The sequence below is a fragment of the Coregonus lavaretus genome (genome assembly GCF_964263955.1).
Source record: "Coregonus lavaretus genome assembly, chromosome: 31".
NCBI classification, from domain to species: domain Eukaryota; kingdom Metazoa; phylum Chordata; class Actinopteri; order Salmoniformes; family Salmonidae; genus Coregonus; species Coregonus lavaretus.
The window spans coordinates 15768249-15789727 of record NC_140018.1 but is presented as its reverse complement, the minus strand read 5'-3'; the positions used below and the strand labels follow the sequence as shown (position 1 = coordinate 15789727).

The 21479-nt window shown below is 42.1% G+C and overlaps 3 protein-coding genes across 6 annotated transcripts in view; 1 reads left to right on the top strand and 2 right to left on the bottom strand.

The window, feature by feature from the left end:
- Positions 1–10994, bottom strand: part of esr1 (estrogen receptor 1) — a 31430-nt gene extending 20436 nt beyond the window's left edge. Inside the window, exons 1-3 of one of the 4 annotated variants that reach the window (XM_084149554.1) lie at positions 10831–10994; positions 9603–10031; positions 7535–7761 (exon numbers count right to left, since the gene is read on the bottom strand). In XM_084149554.1, the coding sequence (XP_084005680.1) occupies positions 7535–7761; positions 9603–9907 (532 nt within the window). In that variant the 5' untranslated portion in view covers positions 9908–10031; positions 10831–10994. Of the gene's footprint in view, positions 1–7534; positions 7762–9602; positions 10369–10830 lie in introns of those variants that run through there. The other 3 variants (XM_084149555.1, XM_084149556.1, XM_084149553.1) reach the window with 3 other exon arrangements.
- A 1183-nt stretch (positions 10995–12177) lies between these two features.
- armt1 (acidic residue methyltransferase 1) lies at positions 12178–18956 on the bottom strand. The gene is made up of 5 exons (XM_084149560.1): positions 18875–18956; positions 16145–16250; positions 15632–15873; positions 15026–15191; positions 12178–14815 (listed from the first exon to the last, which is right to left on the bottom strand). Exons 1-5 carry the CDS (start codon positions 18934–18936, stop codon positions 14033–14035), a joined length of 1359 nt encoding a protein of 452 aa, XP_084005686.1. The 5' UTR covers positions 18937–18956; the 3' UTR covers positions 12178–14032.
- zbtb2b (zinc finger and BTB domain containing 2b) overlaps positions 18155–21479 on the top strand; it is a 24644-nt gene continuing 21319 nt past the window's right edge. The window contains exon 1 of the mRNA XM_084149558.1: positions 18155–18255. The gene's annotated coding sequence lies outside the window, so the exon portion shown is untranslated. The remainder of the gene's footprint in view (positions 18256–21479) is intronic.

Genomic DNA, 21479 nt, shown 5'->3' with positions numbered 1-21479 from the left:
AAACCATGAAGCTGTGAGAAAACACGTGATGCTGATGGTTCACTGACGTGCAGGACATGCAGCCCACAAAATTACAATTATAAGCTAGTGAATTTGATTTAAATTTGGAATAATAATAGTTTACATTTTTATAATTAGTAGGCTGACTTTCATAATATTTCCCCACAGGTTGTGCATATTACCTCCTCTTTCTCTCTCGATTGTTGCTTCATTCCTTCCTTGCTCTCAACAGTTAATTAGTTCAGTGGCCTAAATCAGGGTCATGCAGAGTGTTTCTTGTTAGTCCTAAACAAATCTACTTTGAAACAAAAGTATACACCTCACACACATGGTTATGGGCTTAAAAAACAGAAAACACCTGTACCATATCAGATATAGAGTTTAAATGTATTCCATTTTGAGTTTGCATCCCAATATTACACTTGATATACATCACAGAAGACTCAAATATAACAAAACCGTTTGACATAGAAACACCAGATTTTTGGTAGATGGTTATTAATTATGAAATTATGAAAAATATTAATAATATTCCACCAATGAGGCCACTAGAGGGCGATTTGGTCATTTGACTGCAGGAAAGTGCTACATAAAATACGTTTTGTTGTTCTTCTCTTCATAATTTTTATGACATGCTTGAATAATATACGTCTAGAATAAGATGCAGACGGCTTTGAATGGAGCATTGAATGGTTATGGATCTGAATGAATAACTGCTATAGCCCAGGGGGGAACTGGGACAATAATTTGGCCTTTCAATTGTATCCACACCAGCCCACATCACTGTGCGTGCTGCCAACTCCACAGGGCTCCAGACTCATATTTTCCCCTGGTGTCACTGGTGTCATTAACTTTTACATTTGGTGGCACCAGCCCATGATTTGGTCCATATCATGAGTGATCATCTTATAAAGTAATTCATAGTGCTTTATTAAGAAGTATAATAAATAGACTACTGAGGTATTCAAGAAATACATTATTTCATCTAACACATCCAAGCAGGAATGCATGATTCAAGATATTTGATGTGCAACCTAATCCAGTGATTGTCATTCATTTCAGGTTGACAATTAGACTATACACTGAGAGTACAAAACATTAGGAACACCTTCCTAATATTGAGTTGCACCACTTTTGCCCTCAGAACAGACTCAATTCATCACGGCATGGACTCTACAAGGTGTCGAAAGCGTTCCACAGGGATGATGTCCCATGTTGACTCCAATGCTTCCCACAGTTGTGTCAAATTGGCTCGATGTCAATCCCAGAACAACAGCAAAGGACCTTGTGAAGATGCTGGAGGAAACTGGTACAAAAGTATCTATATCCACAGTAAAACGAGTCCTATATCGACATAACCTGAAAGGCCGCTCAGCAAGGAAGCCAGACACCATAAAAAAGCCAGACTACGGTTTGCAACTGCACATGGGGACAAAGATCGTACTTTTTGGAGAAATGTCCTCTGGTCTGATTAAACAAAAATATAACTGTTTGGCCATAATGACCATCGTTATGTTAGGAGGAAAAAGGGGGATGCTTGCAAGCCGAAGAACACCATCCCAACCGTGAAGCACGGGGGGTGGCAGCATCATGTTGTGGGGGTGCTTTGCTGCAGGAGGGACTGGTGCACTTCACAAAATAGATGGCATCATGAGGAAGGAGCATTATGTGGATATATTGAAGCAACATCTCAAGACATCAGTCAGGAAGTTAAAGCTTGGTCGCAAATGGGTCTTCCAAATGGACAATGACCCCAAGCATACTTCCAAAGTTGTGGCAAAATGGCTTAAGGACAACAAAGTCAAGGTATTGGAGTGGCCATCACAAAGCCCTGACCTCAATCCTATAAAAAATGTGTGGGAAGAACTGAAAAAGCATGTGCGAGCAAGGAGGCCTACAAACTTGACTCAGTTACACCAGCTCTGTCAGGAGGAATGGGCCAAAATTCACCCAACTTATTGTGGGAAGCTTGTGGAAGGCTACCCGAAACATTTGATCCAAGTTAAACAATTTAAAGGCAATGCTACCAAATACTAATTGAGTGTATGTAAACTTCTGACCCACTGGGAATGTGATTAAAGAAATAAAAGCTTAAATAAATAATTATCTCTACTATTATTCTGACATTTCACATTCTTAAAATAAAGTGGTGATCCTAACTGATCTAAGACAGGGAATTTTTACTAGGATTAAATGTCAGGAATTGTGAAAAACTGAGTTTAAATGTATTTGGCTAAGGTGTATGTAAACTTCCGTCTTCAACTGTACATCTTTATGTGCACTAACCATGGGTGCAACTTTCACTGGGGACGGGGGGGACATGTCCCCCCACATTCTGAAATTGCATTTTTGTCTCCCCCAGTTTTATCATGGAATGTGATACAAGACCATGCGGACGTCTCCGAGCGGTCGGGTAGGCTGTTTGGAGTGTTTATCCGACTGGATAAAAAATACAAAATACGAAAAAGAATAATGATGTCCCCCCCACTTCTAAAACCAAAGTTGCGCCCCTGTCACTAACTAATAGCATAGGCTAATTCATTTGGGGTTCCATACCTGAGAAAGTGGAAACTCAAAACACATAAAATGTAACTCTAAATATAATACCCACTGCTAGTAGCTATGTATTCATCCAACAGTAAATTGAATGTCCTAAAAAAACATTGCAGACCTAATAGGCCTATGCCCTCACAATCACCGGTGCAAATTCTGTGCCTGCACCGCTCCATATCTCAAAGCCATCTCAAATATCTTGGTTGTAAAATAGTTGCTATTGAGCTGAATATTGAGAAATAAAAATGTAACCTACAGAAAGCTGAGACCCTCCTTTCTTCGACAAGGGGACAACGCTTCAGTATGAATTGCAGTATGAAATGTTATATGATCAGAACACATTTTCGCTCATCACAGTAGAAGGCCCCAGCGAGAGCACATGCACAGCAGCAGGGCAGACACTTTCATTACAGGAATCATGAGGATAATGCACTTTACTGTTTGACCAAATAATAGTTTTAGCCTCCCAAAAAATAGGATGTTTTGAGTGAGGTGACAACGTAGAATGTGCTCTTTCTACGTTTATAGGCACCCTTTACAGCGATCTTGGCTGTCTATTATCTTGGCTGTCTAACTTGATGACAGAGTTTGAATGTGAGTTTGCGTGACCTCAGCTCAGCCTATCAGAAAACCGGGACAGCCCATCTTGGTAGAGGGCAATGTTCCCTCTAAACTGCGCGAGACTGCTGCGCAGCTCCCTGAGACTGCAGCACTGAAAAAAATAATATCAGCCCACAGAGAGGAGCACGAGATTGAATTTCACTCAACTTTCTAGAGCAGTGGTCATCAACTGGTCGATCTCCAAGGCATTCCTAGTCGATCGCCAAACATTTCTGTAAAAACTCAATGATGTGTTCCTATTTATTTTATTCGTGCAAATGATTCAGCTTCCCTGCGCGCCAGGTAGGCGAACTGTTGCCATTTTATGTGTCTGAAGGTACAAACTCTGCCTTCCTGGCGGGCCAGAGAGCATATAAAGTGCACTATAGGTCTACCACTGGCCAATCGGATAGCTCAGATTACCGTGTCTGCAGTAACATAACAGGCATAAAAGAAAGTTTCAGCAAAATTGATACAGTGAGATTTCAAAAAGTTTAAAACCATGACTAGAGAGAGACTGTCAACGTATACAGCAAAGAGCTGCTGTTTTTAGAGTGAGTTCATGTTCTTACTCATTTTCTTACTCAGCTGTGCCTCACAAGTAATACAACAATGTATCGATTACCGGTGTGATCATCAATTCAAGCAAAGCCAATATGCTGTGATAATGTATCGGGCCTATAGCTTACTGCACAAACCTCACTGCTACAGTACTGTTTTTCATTGGTTAATGTTGCATAGGCTTACGTTTTTTAAGTCAATGTAAAAAAAAATCTGAGCGGTAGGTCTCGGCTTGCATTTTGACTCAGTGATTTTGACTCAGAAAAGGTTGGTGACCACTGTTCTACAGTTTTCCCTGTTAACACTATCAACGTTTCCCTTTAGAAAGTGATCTTGACTCAGAAAAGGTTGGTGACCACTGTGGCAATTGTGATCGAATCAACGCAATATTAGACACTTTCAATGCAACATACCGAAACAAAACGAACTATGCAAGATATTTTGTTGTAGGCAGAACGCATAGGAGTAGGGTTCTATTGCATTGACACGGACGACTCAGCCAATACTCTACACAGACTGGTGCGGCATAACCAATCAGAGCTGCAGTAGGCCTATATGCAAATAGACCATTGCCATATATGGATCTGTGCCATTTACTTTGAACTGGACTGTGTTACAGAGCTTCATGTAGCCAGGTGTGCATATTTTGTTTAAATCCTTTGCTAGTTCGTGAGTTATTAGTCCAGTTATAAATAATTTGTAGTCAGCAATAGGGGATTGATTGCTTCCTACAAGATTACACAATGTGTGCATTTCTAGACATCTTTGAAAAGCAAGTCAGGTAAAGAGCTTTTTTTGTCTTAAAGGGGCAGTGTTGTATTTTGAGACAGGCTTACATTTACATTTAAATCATTTAGCAGACGCTCTTATCCAGAGCGACTTACAAATTGGTGCATTCAACTTAGGATAGCCAGTGGGACAACCACCACTGGGGGAGGGGGGGTGTAGAAGGATTACTGTTATACTATTCCAGGTATTCCTTAAAGAGGTAGGGTTTTAAGTGTCTCCGGAAGGTGGTCAGTGACTCCGCTGTCCTGGTGTCGTGGGGGAGCTTGTTCCACCATTGGGGTGCCAGAGCAGCGAATAGCTTTGACTGGGCTGAGCGGGAACTGTGCTTCCGTAGAGGTAGGGGGGCTAGCAGGCTTGAATAAACTAAGTAGCCAATAGGCAGAGGGTAGCATAATTTGTCGGATTCTCTGTAATAATGTTATGGGAATAATAATGCATTTTATTTTGTAACGTGGTTTCTTGCATCAAACAACACAACAACATTTTCAGTCACCTCCTTGTCTGAAGGACAAGTGGATAAACAGGTTAATGTCAAGCCCTGCATGTTTTTTTCAAAAGTCTCATGGAATGTAGGGATACATTAAACACCACACATTGGCTGCTACTGTAGGCTGAATGATAGAACAGCTATTTCCGTGTTAAAATGTTATGGGATGCATTTTCTCCATTGTTTTTGATGGTAGGCCACTCTTGTAGTCCCCACATTATTATCAAATAGCCACAGTAGCCTACTTGGCCACTGTTAAAACTGTAACTTAAAGCGGGTACAGCCTTAGTGTTCACAGTAAACGTACAGCCTCAGTGTTCACAACGTTCAAGTTTGCGCTCAGCAGACCTGAAATTTGCTCAGTGCCAAAAGAAATTAGAGGGAACTTTGGTAGGGGGGCCGGCCGTTGCCCACTGATCGGCCAAAGGCTCATTATAGATTAGTATAACAAAGAAATTTAGCAAAAATCTGGGATGCCGGCCATCTCACCCTTTTCATTGTTTTATTTTTATATAAAGAAAATGTGGGTGTCAATTTCGACCAGCCCACCCAATAAAAAAAATGGTCCAGCCCATCTGGCATTTGCCAGAATTGCCAGATGTCCAATCTGCCCCGCTATAGCTTATTGCCATTGTGCTTTCTCTCTCTTCTTTCAAACTCCCCACTAGATATTTTGGCTGCTGTATTTTACATTCAGCAAACAAGAGCAAGCTTGCATCCCTCTTTGAATAATCTATTAGTTAAAAAAAATAAAAATTTGTCCAACAATATTTGGTAACAGAATGACATGTTTTATAATAATTATAATAATAATTAATCATTTAGCAGACGCTCTTATCCAGAGCAACTTACAGGAGCAATTAGGGTTAAGTGCCTTGCTCAAGGGCACATTGACAGATTTTTTCACCTAGTCGGCTCGGGGATTAGAACCAGCGACCTTTCGGTTACTGGCACAACGCTCTTAACCACTAAGCTACCTGCCACCCAATCTTTTAATCACTTAATAAATCATTAACCAAATTGTTATCAGTAAAAAAATATATACCTAATTGGTAGGTCTACCTTTACATTCATTATCCTCCCTCTTCATGAGGGATATAAATTAGAAAATATCTTAAAGATATGTGGACACTAGGCAATATTTATTAAACGTACAGGCAAATAATTTCTACAAAACTAAATATAAATGTTTATATTAGTTGGCAGGGGCTTTTACTTAAACATTATTGTGATTTGATGCATTTCTAATACCTTTTAAGACTTTTTCTGCTAGATGTTTTCTAAGACCTCTTTTCCATCTGTTTGAAAAGAAACCAAAGCCTTTGCTTATTCCTAATTATTAGGATGGAAAGTGGTTGAAGAATGTATATATGCCTTAATAAATAAATAAAAATATATACTGTAGACTCTTAGCTTTCATTTGACACCAAATTGTATAAGCTCCTATGACCACCCTCCATACCCAATATTATTTAGATATATTAGGCCTATAATTACTGTGGCATTGGCTATGCTGCAGCAAATGTATCTGTCACAAGAAAAAAATTTACCAGCTGGTGAGATGCTACATGCATAGAGCCCCACAGTGGAGGTGTCATAACACCCATAAAACCTAGCGGTCAAACAGGGAAATGGTTCCAATTGTTTTTCCACCATTCATTTTTCCAATAGGGAATTTTAGAAACACTTCAAATAAGGGCTGTGTTTCGTGTAGGCTTACCCTGGCGTGACGTTTTGATAACCATGTAAATGTTTCTCGGACAAGGTGACTTTTATCAATATATTCGGCTCTATTTACTCTCATATTCGAAAATGCTAATTAGCATAAAAGTAGACATCATGCAAGACTACAAATCCCTGCAAGCTCCTGTGCTTCTTCTCTAGATGACACATTTGCTAACAGGTATTGTGTCAATTTAAAACTTGCACAAAACAGTTCACAGAATTGTCCATTTAAAGAAATGTAGACAATTTATTCATTACTAAATTTAGCTCACATTAGATAGTTAATCCAGAGATTGTTACCTTTGCCTCGATTCGGCAATCTTGTCCAGATCATCATGGCATTTGTAGTTCTTTATGATAGCCACATTAGAATTTCATTTTGGGGGGGGGTAAATACAGGCAAATATATGAATAAAAGTCACTTTGTCCAAGAGAGATTTACAAGGTTATCAAAACGTCACGCCAGGGTAAGCCTACACGAAACACAGCCCTTATTTTAAATGTTTCTAAAATCCCCTATGGAAAAAAAAGAATGGTGGAAAAACGATTGGAACCATTTCCTTGTTTGTGACTCGGCCAGATATACTGTAAATTGACTTTACAAAGCTGGTTAGGAGCCAGGGACAACAAACAGCCAATGTCAAGGTTGGTTTCACAATAAGACTCCCAACCCCCTGCTGACACACACACACACACACAAACACACACACACAGAGATGCACACACACACACAGATGCATGTACACGCACACACATTGCATTGACAGAGATGTTGGGAAGTGGAGTGGGATATAGTAGTAGGGATGAGAGGAGGCTTACCTTGAATGCTCCTTTTGAAGAAGGCTTTGCAGCCCTCGCAGGACCAAACTCCGTAGTGGTACCCAGAGGCAAAGTCGCTGCAGACTGCACAGTACCTCGTCTCGTTGGCCATCTCAAACACCCCGACCCCTGACCCTGAACCTGCTGCAGCGAACGGCTGCTGCCTATCGGAGGCGATGCAGAGCTTCTCCTGGGACGCTGACTGCTGATTGGTTACCACACTCGACCTGCAACACAGGGATTGGTCAGATGATTGTCTTTGCTGGGATGAGTCAAAGATTGTCAAATATATTGACACAATAGTTGATTGACCACTCTAACAATGGAAATACAGTACATGTCCGCAGGAGGAGGCGAAATCAGGTGGGACCATTCTAGACAATGAGAGGGCAGATACGTGTGTGAACAACAGGTCATAGAGATAGATAGAGGACTTATCTTTTGTATCTGTGCCATTATAGCGTCTGTGACAGCATGGGCAGTGTCTTTGAGGCTATCTCCATTTTAAAGTAGTCAATTTTCTTCTTCTTCTTCTTAATTGGCTGATTGCTCCCAACTCATATGAATCCCCACCAAGTTGTCTACTTTAAATTGGTGGAAGCCCTCAATGGCAATGACAATGTTAAAATGGGTTATATCCATGATGAGCCCTCTATATATCTCTATGACAACAGGCACAACTCCGATAAAATAAGCCTCACGTAGCAAATTCGCAATTACATTTTTTAAATTGACTTCCATAAAACAAATCTTTAAATTGTGGGCTTATTTTTCGTGGAAAGATTTTGGGCTGAGTAAAACCTCTCACTTTGCCTCTTCCTCTCTGGATGAGTCAACCTGGAGTTGTACTTTGTGACATTTATTCAAGATGACATCACTGAAAGCTTTTTTACAAACTCATTAATTCAAATGTGACTTTTCGGCAATAAAAAATAAATACGATTTAATTGCTTTTCTCCTTTTAATAGTGTGCTGGTTGTCTTTAAAAGCATACTCCTCTAATGATCTCTGCCTTTCATTCCAAGTGCTTTCAAAACATGAAACGACCAACATCAATTTCTCTGATAAAAATCTCACAACTGCCAGACAATGATCTATTCTGATTCAATAGAGAGAAAAGCGTAATAGAGGTTCACACCATTGAGCCTTTCAATCTTTCAAAGGACACATTGAGCCAATTATAGCTAACAGCAGCATCTTAGGTTAATGTACTATCCCCCCAGCAACTAGATCTGTCTCCACCTCATTCAGGAAATGAACTGTACGTGTGTACTTTTGTTGTTCTTACGTATTGCTCTTTTCTCAAGGTCTCCAGCAAAGTCGTTAATCGGAGGGATTAAAGCTCCGTTGCTACGGCTTCATAAACGCTCACAACAGCCTAAATATTTCCCTTCTGATAATGAATGATCTTTCATTTTTAAAGAAGATAACCTAGTACAGTAATGTCACATATACAGTAATTACATAATGAGCATAATACCCCACTTTGAGGACTAAACATTATTGAAAAGGTGTTATAAAACGAAATCCTGAGTATATGTTTAGTTTTAAAGAGTCTATTTTGTGACTATCATTCTTTGTTGGTCAGACAAACTACAAAAAAGAGGATGCTAAAGAAACAAAAGTACACAGAGCAAAATAACAAAATGTTATCCCCTAAAGACTGACAGAAATATGACTGTTAATGTGGGATAAGGACAGTCAAACAAGGAAGGGAACAATAGAAAAGACCAAACCTAAACTCTATATCAACAGTATATATTCACTCAATGTAGCCTATCACTCTCTCTCTCCAAGCAGACATATCATATGGGTCAGGACACTGAAATGCTCTGTGAAAATTACATAATCAGTGGTCTGGTGTACCAGACTTACAGGGACATGGCAGCTGTTGAAAGATGCTCCATAGTCAGCAACATACACTGTCCAAATAGTGATCAAACAAACATCACATCACGGATCTCACTCTCTCTCTCACACTTCACCTACTTACATTACAGCAACACATGTTCAGCCAGAACAGCTGACTCCCATATCATAAGGCTCAATGACAGCTTAGATCACTCACCTGTATAAGGGTGTGGAAGAGGTCTCCAGGTAGTATGACTGGCTGGGGAGACCATGGTGGCTTGGGGGGTGGAGGAAGGGGCTGAGCTGGGGGCTGGAGGACACAAACACCAGGGGGCCGGTAGGACTGCTGCCCAGGGACGGCAGGCTGCCATCCGAGGGGGGTCCGTGGGCATCCAGGGGGGCGGTGGAGTAATAGAGGGGGGCTGGGCCTGGGGCAGGGGCTGTGTAGTCATACCCTCCCTCCAGGTAGTTAAGGGCAGCCGCCCCTCCACCCCCACCGCCGCGTGTCTCCTCAGGGTACATGTTGCTGTTGGGGGTGGTCGGCTGCTGTGGTGAGCGTTTCGGAAGGAAGATGGCGTGGCTCTCCAGGGTCGTTCGGGATCTGAGAGGAGCTCCGAGAGGTTTGGAAATCTGTGTCTGGGACTGTCTGACCAGCATCACATTCACAGAACAACAGCAGTGATAAGCAGCTTGATTTAGACTGGCTCACTAAGGGGTGGGAGGGGAGAGGTGCTCTGTTCTGTCTTCTCTCTCTCTTGTCTCTCGTCCCTCTCTTGCTCTGTTCCTTCCTTAACAGCCTGTGCTAAGCAACTCATTACTGGCTGTTGGGCCAAAGCGTTCACTAGGTTCTTTCTCTTTTCTCTTCCCTCCTTGCTCTCTTTCCCTCCCAGCTTCCGCCTGAAGGCAGCCCAAAAAACATTCCTCCCTCCCTCTTATTTTTGAGAGGCAGAGCTTTTCTCTCTTTTCCCTTAACTATGTACACTGCTGAGGGAGGGGGGGGGTAGAGGAAAGGACAAAAAGTGAGAGATAAATAGAGATAGCGAGCAAGAGAGAACGAGGGAGAGGGAGAGAGTGAGAGAACAAAAGAAAGAGGCAGCCACTAACAACTCTCCTGTCCCCTTACATTTTTCTAAAACGCCAGCTTATTTTTATTTTCCCTGAAAAGCTTTTAGTGGACACAGCTAGGCTCCAAGGAGAGTTTCACCCTGGTGTGATTTCCTCTCTGAATACTTATCAATCATTTAGCTAACAGGTACTGCCGTCGCCCAGAATATCCCTCCTTTCTGACTCACTCTTCTAAATTAAATCACTATTGAATGTGTCTATCAGGGAATTTATGTGCAAATCTGGCAAATTTATACAAAACAATTCCAAGAGTAGGAAGCTATAAAATAGGAACCCATTAATTGAAATATACACAAAGATGTCATAAATACAGTACTTACCTTAATGTCGTTATGGATCAATCTTCAGCTCTTTCGGTCTAATCATGAGCATTGTTGTGTTGAGTGGCTATAGGGAACGTTCCTCTTTCTCTCGCTTTCTCCCTGCTCTCTCATCCCTCTTTCTCCTGTCTTTCTGAGATCTGGCTTCGCTTCACAATGAGAACAAGAGATTTAAAAAAAGGTATAATCAAATTAAAAATGCAGCCGGATCGATATTGATGGTGTATCTCTAGAGCAGGTCAACATGACACAGCAAACAGAATGTGAGGTCAACACTCTTCTGATGCCAACATTACGCAACTCCCAGTGGGGAAATGATGAGTGGATTCAGGCCATACATGTTCTTATATGTTTCATCTTTTCATAGCCTACATCTATACAGCAAAACATAATACAGCATTGCGGTAAGGTCACCAAACTACATTTACTATACCCTACTGTGACCAAGAAAATGCTATTAATTTAAAGTACATTTTCTTGCTATTATTGGGCCTTTCAAGAGGAATACCTTATCAACGATAGCCACTGATCAAACATAAACTATTATCCCGCCAAAGCAGCAAACAAAGGGGTTTTACGTACATGCTGCATCACAGGAATAATCACCCAACTCCGCATGATGAAATTAAACCAATGTTTAAAAAGTCATTTAATGTCTCCCCAGTCCTTTAGGCAAGTTTCAGGGCATACAAGGACAACACTTGACCTTCAACATATACTGGAAGATAACTATTTTTCTCTAAAGGAATAATGGTGTAACTAGTAGAAATGCAGGGTGTGCCTAGCACAACACTGTTATTACTAACTTAAGACTACTAGTATGTCCAGTCCTCAACGTGTGCAAGAATTCTCAGTACATAAAAAGGGACATATTAGCTCTCCATATTAGTCTGGAGAAGATGAGCATCTTCATTTCCACAAACACAACTCAGTGAGGTCATACTGGGGATTCATATTTTTCCAAACTTTCTTGACAAATTGACGCCTGGATTTTATGGGGGAAAGTAAACTTATTGCTTATTAAAATGATGGTTCATTGACCTCTATCGCCGCAAACTGGGAGAAAATGGCCTCCTGTTTGGCCCGCTGGCTAGAGAAGCTCCTCTCTGTACAATGTCTCTTCACTCAGTAAACAACCCAGATTCAGACATGTCATGTCAAGTGCTAAACAAGTAGTCCTGATTATGATAACACCATTTTTATACACGTTGCCAGGATAAAATGAACAGAGAAATAAAATGGGGAGGAGTGAGAAGAGGGAAATTACAAAATCCTCTTTCTAGGGCAAGCCACAGTTCCTCTTTTCCTACTGTAATTATGACTTCATTTACACAACAATATAAGACCCGTCATTGAAGTTCTTTATTTAAACCAAGTCCGTTATAATATAATAATTTTTGTTCCAGATTTCTGCAAAGAGAACAATCCAGTCATTTAGGATCACAACGGCACCAGCACTGGTTACAGAGGCATTCTAATGACATGAGTAAATAACATTTTGTACTATCAAAACAGAAACAGAAATACTGAATTAGACAGGTGTTAGTGCTATTCGTTCATCAACACACACACCTTGTATGTGTGATTGCACTGCCCCAAATACCATGATTTATCTATAGTTTTCCAGAGTGGGTACATTACCTTGTAGTTCAACTTCAGTTATTTAACTCTGAAAATGTAAACTCCGGGACTGTGGTCACTGTGCAAACCCTGATGCATGCAAACAAAAGCACATGCAATAAATTGACGAGACAACAAACTGAGGACGTTGATTAAGACCCAGAAAACACCAGCAACCACCAGTTATTCTGTAATGTATGCTACTCTTTCTTGCCAAGCTCATGCAAAAAAAATTGGCCAAAAAAGTAGCCGCTGACTTTGGATATTACATAAGGTCTCAACTTAAAATAACAATTCAAAACTAATCACGACAGGCCAACTTAACATGTAAATGTTAAAATTGCACCTTGCATCTTATTGCCTCTGATTATGAATGAAATGACTCTCAAAACTTTTATCTTGTGTAATCGCTGTCGGGGAGACAAAAAAAGTACATAATATGGCTGAAAAAAAGTCACTTAAGATCAGATTAGCATGTTTCAATTCATGACTTGGAATTTCAATGTTTCTAAATTAACTGATTTGAAATGGAATCGAGGTAGAGCCCAACCCTGGTACTGGATGATGGTAAACAACTGTCAACACATTAAATGGGGGAAGTAAATTTCATTGTTTTGTAGTTTTCCCAGGACGGATTTCTAACCAGCAGTTGATCATTATTTAAATGGCCGAGGCTGCGGATCAGGAGGTAACTGCCTCATCCCACTGGAACCGACTCACGTTCTGTGCATGTGTTTCTTTACCTCTACTTTACGCACACCCAAACTTGTGGTCACCCTCCCTTCGCATTTCTCACTGTCAATCGTGAATGATAGTTCTTCAAGTTTTACCGGTGAAACATCCTTGCAGAATCTGCATGCAAACCATTTGATCACAATCAGTTCCATGGGGATATGCATTTAGATATTCTTGAGTGTAGGCTACAGTGTTGTTTTGAAGTAGGCTACAGTGTTTTGAATTAGCTATGTACCGTGAGCACATTTTTAGCAGTTGGTATTAAACTGTAGCATTCCTTTGCTGAGTGGCGTGCGCTGCTGAGTTTAGGCTGCATGAGAGAAATATGTAACCATTCTCACAATCATCCTAAAATCTCATAAGAAACTAGGTGTTTTATACTACGCTATTTTATTTGATTCTGTAGAATATTATCATTATGTGATCTTACAGACATTGATTCAGCTTGGCTCTAACTTTATTAAACAAGCACCTTTCGCCAGAGTAGCCTGTTCTCTGGGCAGCTGAACGAGTAGAGCAGAGACTGTGTAAAGTAGAGAATCCCGCACATTCGCAGAAGCTTCGGCCCTTTAGCTGTCGGGAAGAGGGTTCCAGAGAAGTCGGATCCGCAGCCACTCCATATTTAACAACACTCTCCCCTCCTCTTTTTGAAGTACCCTCTACCATCCTCCTTTAAACTACTCTCAGATTTTAAATACATTAGGAAGTTCTACGACAAAACACACTACACCTCTAACCTGGCTTATGGTTACAAGTACACTTCCCCTGCTCACGCCCTTACTTCCTCTGATTATGATGACACCACTTCTTATGAACATGTTGACGTCACTTCCTGTGCCAGACAGGTCTACTGTTCCCTGTGAGGGCTGGAGAACTGGACCACAGCGTACTTCCCGCTGGTCATCCAGCTGGGGTCCTGGGTGTTGAGGTTCTCCCCCTGCCCCGGCTGGAGCCCCACCTGGATGTTAGCCTTCAGAGTCCTCAGACTGCACAGGGGGGCTGGCCCGAACCCCCTCAGTGCCCTATCAAACGGCACCATGTGATCCCACTCCCTGTCCCCAGTCAGCTTCCTGTAGTTCAGGTCTCCTTTAAACAGAATCAGGTCGGCTCCCTGCAGGGTCGCGTAGAGGTCAGGCGCGTCGCCCGCCATGTCACAGTATTCATGAGGCATTGTCCAGAATGGGTGGTCGTGATAGGACCACACGCCCTCCTGTACGTAGCTCTGCCATTGGACGCCGCTCTTGGACATCCACTTGTGATTGGCCGCCAGGGTCTGGCGGATGGTCCACTGGAAGTCGTGTGCGGTGACGTCGGAGACAAACCAGGGGATGGACTTGCCATGGAAGCGGACCTCCCTGGCCAGACCAGAGGACACCAGGAAGTTAGCCAGGACCAGGTCTGTGACCAGCTCGAAGCCAGCATTGTCCAGGACGATGTCCACCCTCCCTGGGGTGGTTTTGCCGTCCTCCCCTGGTCTCTGGGCAGAGGTCAGAGCAGACCACACCATGTTGGAGTCGTCCACCAGGATAAAAGACTTCAGGTCAGACAGGGAGTCAATGGGACTGGCCTTCTGAGAGTTCTCCATGCCAGCAGAGATGGACAGGTCACACTTGTTCCCCCACAGAGACACCTGAGAGCAGGAAGAGAGACATTAACTCACAGAAACTGTGATGGTAACATTTGGGATTAAATGACAAAACATCACCTGATCTGTGATAATCCCCCCCCCCCCCTCACTTCAATTCGCTTTCATTTTCAACAATCAACATTTAGCTGGCCCCTTTTAATAAACCCCTGAAGTTTGCACATCTTCACCTATGATATTGTTGGCAGTATTCACCTGTAGTAGTTTGTGGAACTGCTCCATGAGCTGTGTCTCTGAGAGGTCGTCCATGTTCCTGTTGAATCCCTGTAGATATGTACACAGGGATATCACAGCCTGCTGGGACTCAAAGAAACTCTGCGTCTTGCTTTCATTAAACACGTCAAAGTCGCTGATGGGGGGACTGGCACAGACAAAGAGAGAAGGGAAAGGTTAAAAGACACATACACTAAATGGATAACTCTTTATATTACTGTATCATGTATAAAGGGTTTATAGGTAGCATATTAATAGTTGATAAATCAGTTATAACATTGGTTGAAATGGGATTATCAGGGATGTTTATGAATCATCATGAAACACTATCATCTATGCCAGCGTTTCCCAAACCCGGTCCTCGGGACCCCAAGGGGTGCACGTTTTGATTTTTGCCCTAACACGACACAGCTGATTCAAATGATCAAAGCTTGATGATTAGTTATTTGAATCAGCTGTGTAGTGCTAGGGCAAAAATCAGATGGCGCACCTCTTGGGGTCCCGAGGACCGAGTTTGGGAAACCCTGATCTATGCATTCCCTTCTCAAGACTAAGCTAATGCTAACATTTAGCAGCACTGGTTCTCACTTGAGCCAGATGGCCTCCTGTATCCTGCGGTACATATAGCACTCTATGTAGAGCCAGGGGGACTTGAACCAGCTGACGGGGTCCTGCTCCCCCAGTAGCCTCTGCTGTCTCTGGAGGTACTGGTTCCAGCTGTCTGTGTCCTCCAGGCCGTCACACAGAACCAGGATAGGCTTGTCTGTCAGCAGCTCATTTCTTAGCTTCGAAAGAAAGCCAATGGTCCTCTTCTCTGCCTGGACTCCCTCCTATGGGAACATAAGCATTTTGCTACACCCGCAATAACATCTGCTAAATATGTGTATGTGACCAATACAATTTGATTTGATATAGAAGAGGAGTAGGATGAAGTTGAACCATAGACTCTGATCTAAGGTCAATTTGGTGTGTTTATTATAAGGACTTGGGGAGGATAAGCTGATCCGAGATCAGGATGTGTCAGGAAATTCAAAATGTCCAACATTTGGATGATTATAGCACAGTGGCTTAGGATGGACCAGTGATGATGGTTATCCTTACCTCTCCAAACTCCTCAAAGAACTTGTTTTTGTTGCGATGGATGGTGTCAATGACTCTTGTCAGGATGGTCGGCAACCTGTCTCTCACTGTCAGATATGCAAATGAGCTGTGTGAGGAAGAAACACATGACAAATTAGGAGCAACGTTTCGATTTACACTACAAGTCAAAAGTTTGGACACTCCTACTCATTCAAGGGGTTTTCTTTATTTTTACTATTTTCTACATTGTAGAATAATAGTGAAGACATCAAAACTATGACATAGCACATATGGAATCATGTAGTAACCACAAAAGTGTTACACAAATCAAAATATATTTTATATTTGAGATTCTTCAAATAGCCACCCTTTGCCTTGATGGCAGCTTTGCACACTCTTGGCATTCTCTCAACCAGCTTAATGAGGTAGTCACCTGGAATCCATTTCAATTAACAGGTGTGCCTTCTTAAAAGTTAATTTGTGGAATTTATTTCTGTCTTAATGCGTTTGAGCCAATCCGTTGTGTTGTGACAAGGTAGGGAGGGTATACAGAAGATAGCCCTATTTGGTAAAAGACCAAGTCCATATTATGGCAAGAATAGCTCAAATAAGCAAAGAGAAACGACAGTCCATCATTACTTTAAGACATGAAGGTCAGTCAATACGGAACATTTCAATTACTTTGAACATTTCTTCAAGTGCAGTCGCAAAAACCATAAAGCGCTATGATGAAACTGGCTCTCATGAGGACCGCCACAGGAATGGAAGACCCAGAGTTACCTCTGCTGCAGAGGATAAGTTCATTAGAGTTACCAGCCTCAGAAATTGCAGCCCAAATAAATGCTTCACAGACACATCTCAACATCAACTGTTCAAAGCGGACTGTGTGAATCAGGCCTTCATGGCCGAATTGCTGCAAAGAAACCACTACTAAAGGACACCAATAAGAAGAAGAGATCTGCTTGGGCCAAGAAACACGAGCAATGGCCATTAGACCAGTGGAAATCTGTCCTTTGGTCTGATGAGTCCAAATTTGAGATTTTTGGTTCAAACCGCCGTGTCTTTGTGAAACGCTGTGTGGGTGAACGGATGATCTCCGCATGTGTGGTTCCCACCGTAAAGTATGGAGGAGGTGTTATGGTGTGGGGGTGCTTTGCTGGTGACACTGTCTGTGATTTATTTAGAATTCAAGGCACACTTAACCAGCATGGCTACCACAGCATTCTGCAGCGATACGCCATCCCATCTGGTTTGGGCTTAGTGGGACTATCATTTGTTTTTCAACCAGGACAATGACCCAACACATCTCCGGGCTGTGTAAGGGCTATTTTACCAAGAAGGAGAGTGATGGAGTGCTGCATCAGATGACCTGGCCTCCACAATCCCCGACCTCAACCCAATTGAGATGGTTTGGGATGAGTCGGAGGCAGAGTGAAGGAAAAGCAGCCAACAAGTGCACAGCATATGTGGGGACTCCTTCAAGACTGTTGGAAATGCATTCCAGGTGAAGCTAGTTGAGAGAATGCCAAGAGTGTGCAAAGCTGCCATCAAGGCAAAGGGTGGCTATACTTTAAGAATATCAAATATCAAATATATTTTGATTTTTTTAACACTTTTTTGGTTACTACATGATTCCATATGTGTTATTTCATAGTTTCGATGTCTTCACTATTATCCTACAATGTAGAAAATAGTAAAAATTAAGAAAAACCCTTGAATGACTAGGTGTCCAAACTTTTGACTCATACTGTACAATTAAGGAAGGGTGCAGATCAATCTGACTCAGCCCATGCAATTTCTTGACATGTTGCTGACAACAACTAAGTTATGAATCCTCACAGTTTAGCACCTGAGGCAACTAAGGAGAACGGGCATGGCTTGACCTAGCCCCCCCAGGTGAACTAAGGATAGACACACATGTTCATCTGATCAAACCATCTCTGACATCTATGGTTCCTTACTTCCTCAATCTTCTATATCCCTCAAACTCAACTTTGGACTTCGAAGCCAGTTCCACTGCATTTTCTTCCGTTGTTCCCCTCTAACCTGGACTGATTTAGACCTGGGACACCAGGTGGGTGGAATTAATTATCAGGTAGAACAGAAAGCCTTTAGGCTCCGGACCTCGTAGGGTAAGAGTTTTACATTTAAGTCATTTAGCAGACGCTCTTATCCAGAGCAACGTACAGTTAGTGAGTGCATACATTTTCATACTGGCCCCCCGTAACACCCCAGTTCTAATTCCTACAGTCCTCCTTATTTTAAGTCAAAACATGTTTTTAAAGCTTAAATCGTTTGACATCAGCTATCAAGGCTAAACCACATTGTTTTACATGTTTGCTGGAATAGCACCAGAGATATACCATTTATTGATGCCACTTCATTCAGAATTGATCTGGTCTGATTAGCATTCAAAAACAAACGCGTCGTTGGTAACGTTAGATGCTGTAGCTAACAAAAGTGAATCTAAACTGTAATTTGATTGACCAGGAGCCAAGGAACTATCAGGTGCCAATACAGAAAGCTAAACTTAATCACACTAGCCTACTTCCAGTAGCTAAGTTAGCTAGCTAGCTGTAAAATGTGATATAGCTTGCTAGCCAACTTACGTTAGCTGGCGCTGCTAGCCTACGTACCACGCTGCCGTCTTCCTGACTAAACACAATTCTGTTGAACTGTCTCTTTGATTGTATAGCTTAGATATAGTTAAAACACGGATCATAAGAGTATTAAACATAGCTGTCAACATACCCTTCCACTTTAGCAGACAGGGATGGAGGGACTAATTGGCGCAAAGATTGATTAGCCGCCATCTTTTCAACCAGGAACAGAATATGACAACGTTCTTCTTCTATATTATTATGCCAGCCCGCAAACAAACGTTAACGGTGCATACCGCCCCCTACAGTACAATTCATTATACTTAGAGATAGAAAAAAGGAGAAAACGAAAAAATTACCCTGCCAACTATTAAAGGAGCAGTCTTGTGTAGGGAATCAATGTACCATCCAAACCACTGTGAAATATATTTTCCATAACCAAAAAATATTGTATTTTCAGCTGTTTGAAGCTGGTGTACAAAACCGAAAGTAAAAGAAGCAAAAACGAAACTTTAAAAAGGGGAGCATAGAAATAGAGTACATAGAACAGATCTACCGCTTCTTACACTTGCTTTCAATAAAGATGGCAGATCTATAACTCACATTTTATGTTAATTCGGTCAGTCGCCCAAAAAGTTACATATTGCAGTCAACAGCCTGGGAGGACAGAACACTACCATTCAACACCCCCTGTAACTCTTCTGCAGTAAAATCTCGTAATCCCAAGTACTTCTCTGCAGCTGTGTTCACAAAATATATTTTCTGTGATTTACGCTCCATTTCTGTGGTACAGTTGATAACCATGGCTATGAACGCTAAGAAACCAACCTTACTGAAGCACATTTTATTCCAATCACTCTCTATTGGCCTCAGCCTACTCACAGGGATCCTCTCAGGATCCCTCGCCCTTTACCCATATTCCTCTACTACTCTCTTCACTGCCTCAGCATACAACACCTTCTGTACTACTCTGATCCTTGCAACCTCAACCTATCTTTCTCTAATCGGACACTTTTGATCTCCAGCACCATGGGTACTCCTATAGTTAACACACACAACTTTTTCCACCGGTACTACACATTAATTTGTCTCATGCCCTTCTTTCTGCACACTTCTCACATCTAGGGATCTCCCTCCTACACACTGCTGCTACACAAAACAAATGAGATGATCGTGGACTTCAGGAAACAGCAGAGGGTGCACCCCCCTATCCACATCGATGGGACCGCAGTGGAGAAGGTGGAAAGCTTCAAGTTCCTTGGCGTACACATCACCGACAAACTGAAATGGTCCACCCACGCAGACAGTGTGGTGAAGAAGGCGCAACAGAGCCTCTTCAACCTCAGGAGGCTGAAGAAATTCAGCTTGGCACCTAAAACCCTCACAAACTTTTACAGATGCACAATTGAGAGCATCCTGTCGGGCTGTATCACCACCTGGTACGGCAACTGCACCGCCCGCAACCGCAGGGCTCTCCAGAGGGTGGTGCGGTCTGCCGAACGCATTATCAGGGGCAAACTACCCGCCCTCCAAGACACATACAGCACCCGATGTCACAAGAATTGCCAAAAAGATGATCATGGACATCAACCACCCGAGCCACTGCCTGTTCACCCCGCTATCATCCAGAAGGTGAGGTCAATACAGGTGCATCAAAGCTGAGACAGAGAGAATTAAAAACAGCTTCTATCTCAAGGCCATCAGACTGTTAAATAGCCATCACTAGCACATTAGAGGCTGCTGCTGCCTATTGAAATCACTGGCCACTTTAAGAAATGGAACACTAGTCACTTTAATAATGTTTACAGTCACTTTAATAATGTTTACATATCTTGCACTACTCATCTCATATGTATATACTGCATTCTATTCTATAATATTCTACTGTATTTTAGTCCATGCCACTCTGTCATTGCTTGTCCATATATGTATATTTTCTTAAATTCCATTCCTTACTAGTTTTGTGTGTATTAGGTATATGTTGTGAAATTGTTAGATATTACTTGTTAGATATTACTGCACTGTCGGAGCTAGAAGCACAAGCATTCGCTACACCCGCTATAACATCTGCTAAACACGTGTATGTGACAAATAACATTTGATTTGATTTAATTTGAACATAAGCTTGGCACCTAAAACATTGTAATGGGTTTGGGACAAAAGCTCTCATGGGATAACTGACACATCCTAACTTGACTTTGTCGGGTAAAGACTCATCATACAAAACTCAGCAGAACAGACATTGTCTTCTCTGTTTCACCACACTCTCCACCGGGTCTGCGTCGCACCAAACGGCGGGCATCACATACACTGGGAATTTTCCATTTCAGTTGATCATCCTTAACACTTAATGCCACAGTTATTATTCCTTTCAATGGCGCCCTTCTCCGGAGAGCAATGTAAGTCATAGTTCTTGTCCCTAGGCGCGTGGTTCGGAGCGCCCAATCCCTCTGGATGGAAAAAACGCAACGAAACCTCAAGAGTCCACTTCAAGTTACTTTCACCGACTCAACAGTCCCCAACCTCTTCTCCACCCAACCTGACACCATGTATGGATCCACCAGAAGGCAAGGATCCATTCTCCCAAAAATCTAATTCCCATTGAGCCAGAATCATCTTTTCATCATTGGGACGAGGCTCGACCTCGGCCATCTTCACCACATCTGCCACCGCAGGTAATTCATCCTCACTCTTGTCAGATTCAGTTTCGTCCACCACCCAAGTGTGATTTATCCAACGTCCTCTCTTTGACTTCG

Coding starts and splice junctions, on each gene's coding strand:
- armt1 (XM_084149560.1), bottom strand. CDS start 18,936: ATGGCGGCTAATCAATCTTTGCGCCAATTAGTCCCTCCATCCCTGTCT. Junction 15,192..15,631: donor CAGGAGGCCATCTGGCTCAA/GTGAGAACCAGT, acceptor TGTCTGTGCCAG/TCCCCCCATCAGCGACTTTG. Junction 14,816..15,025: donor AGTTCCACAAACTACTACAG/GTGAATACTGCC, acceptor TCCTGCTCTCAG/GTGTCTCTGTGGGGGAACAA.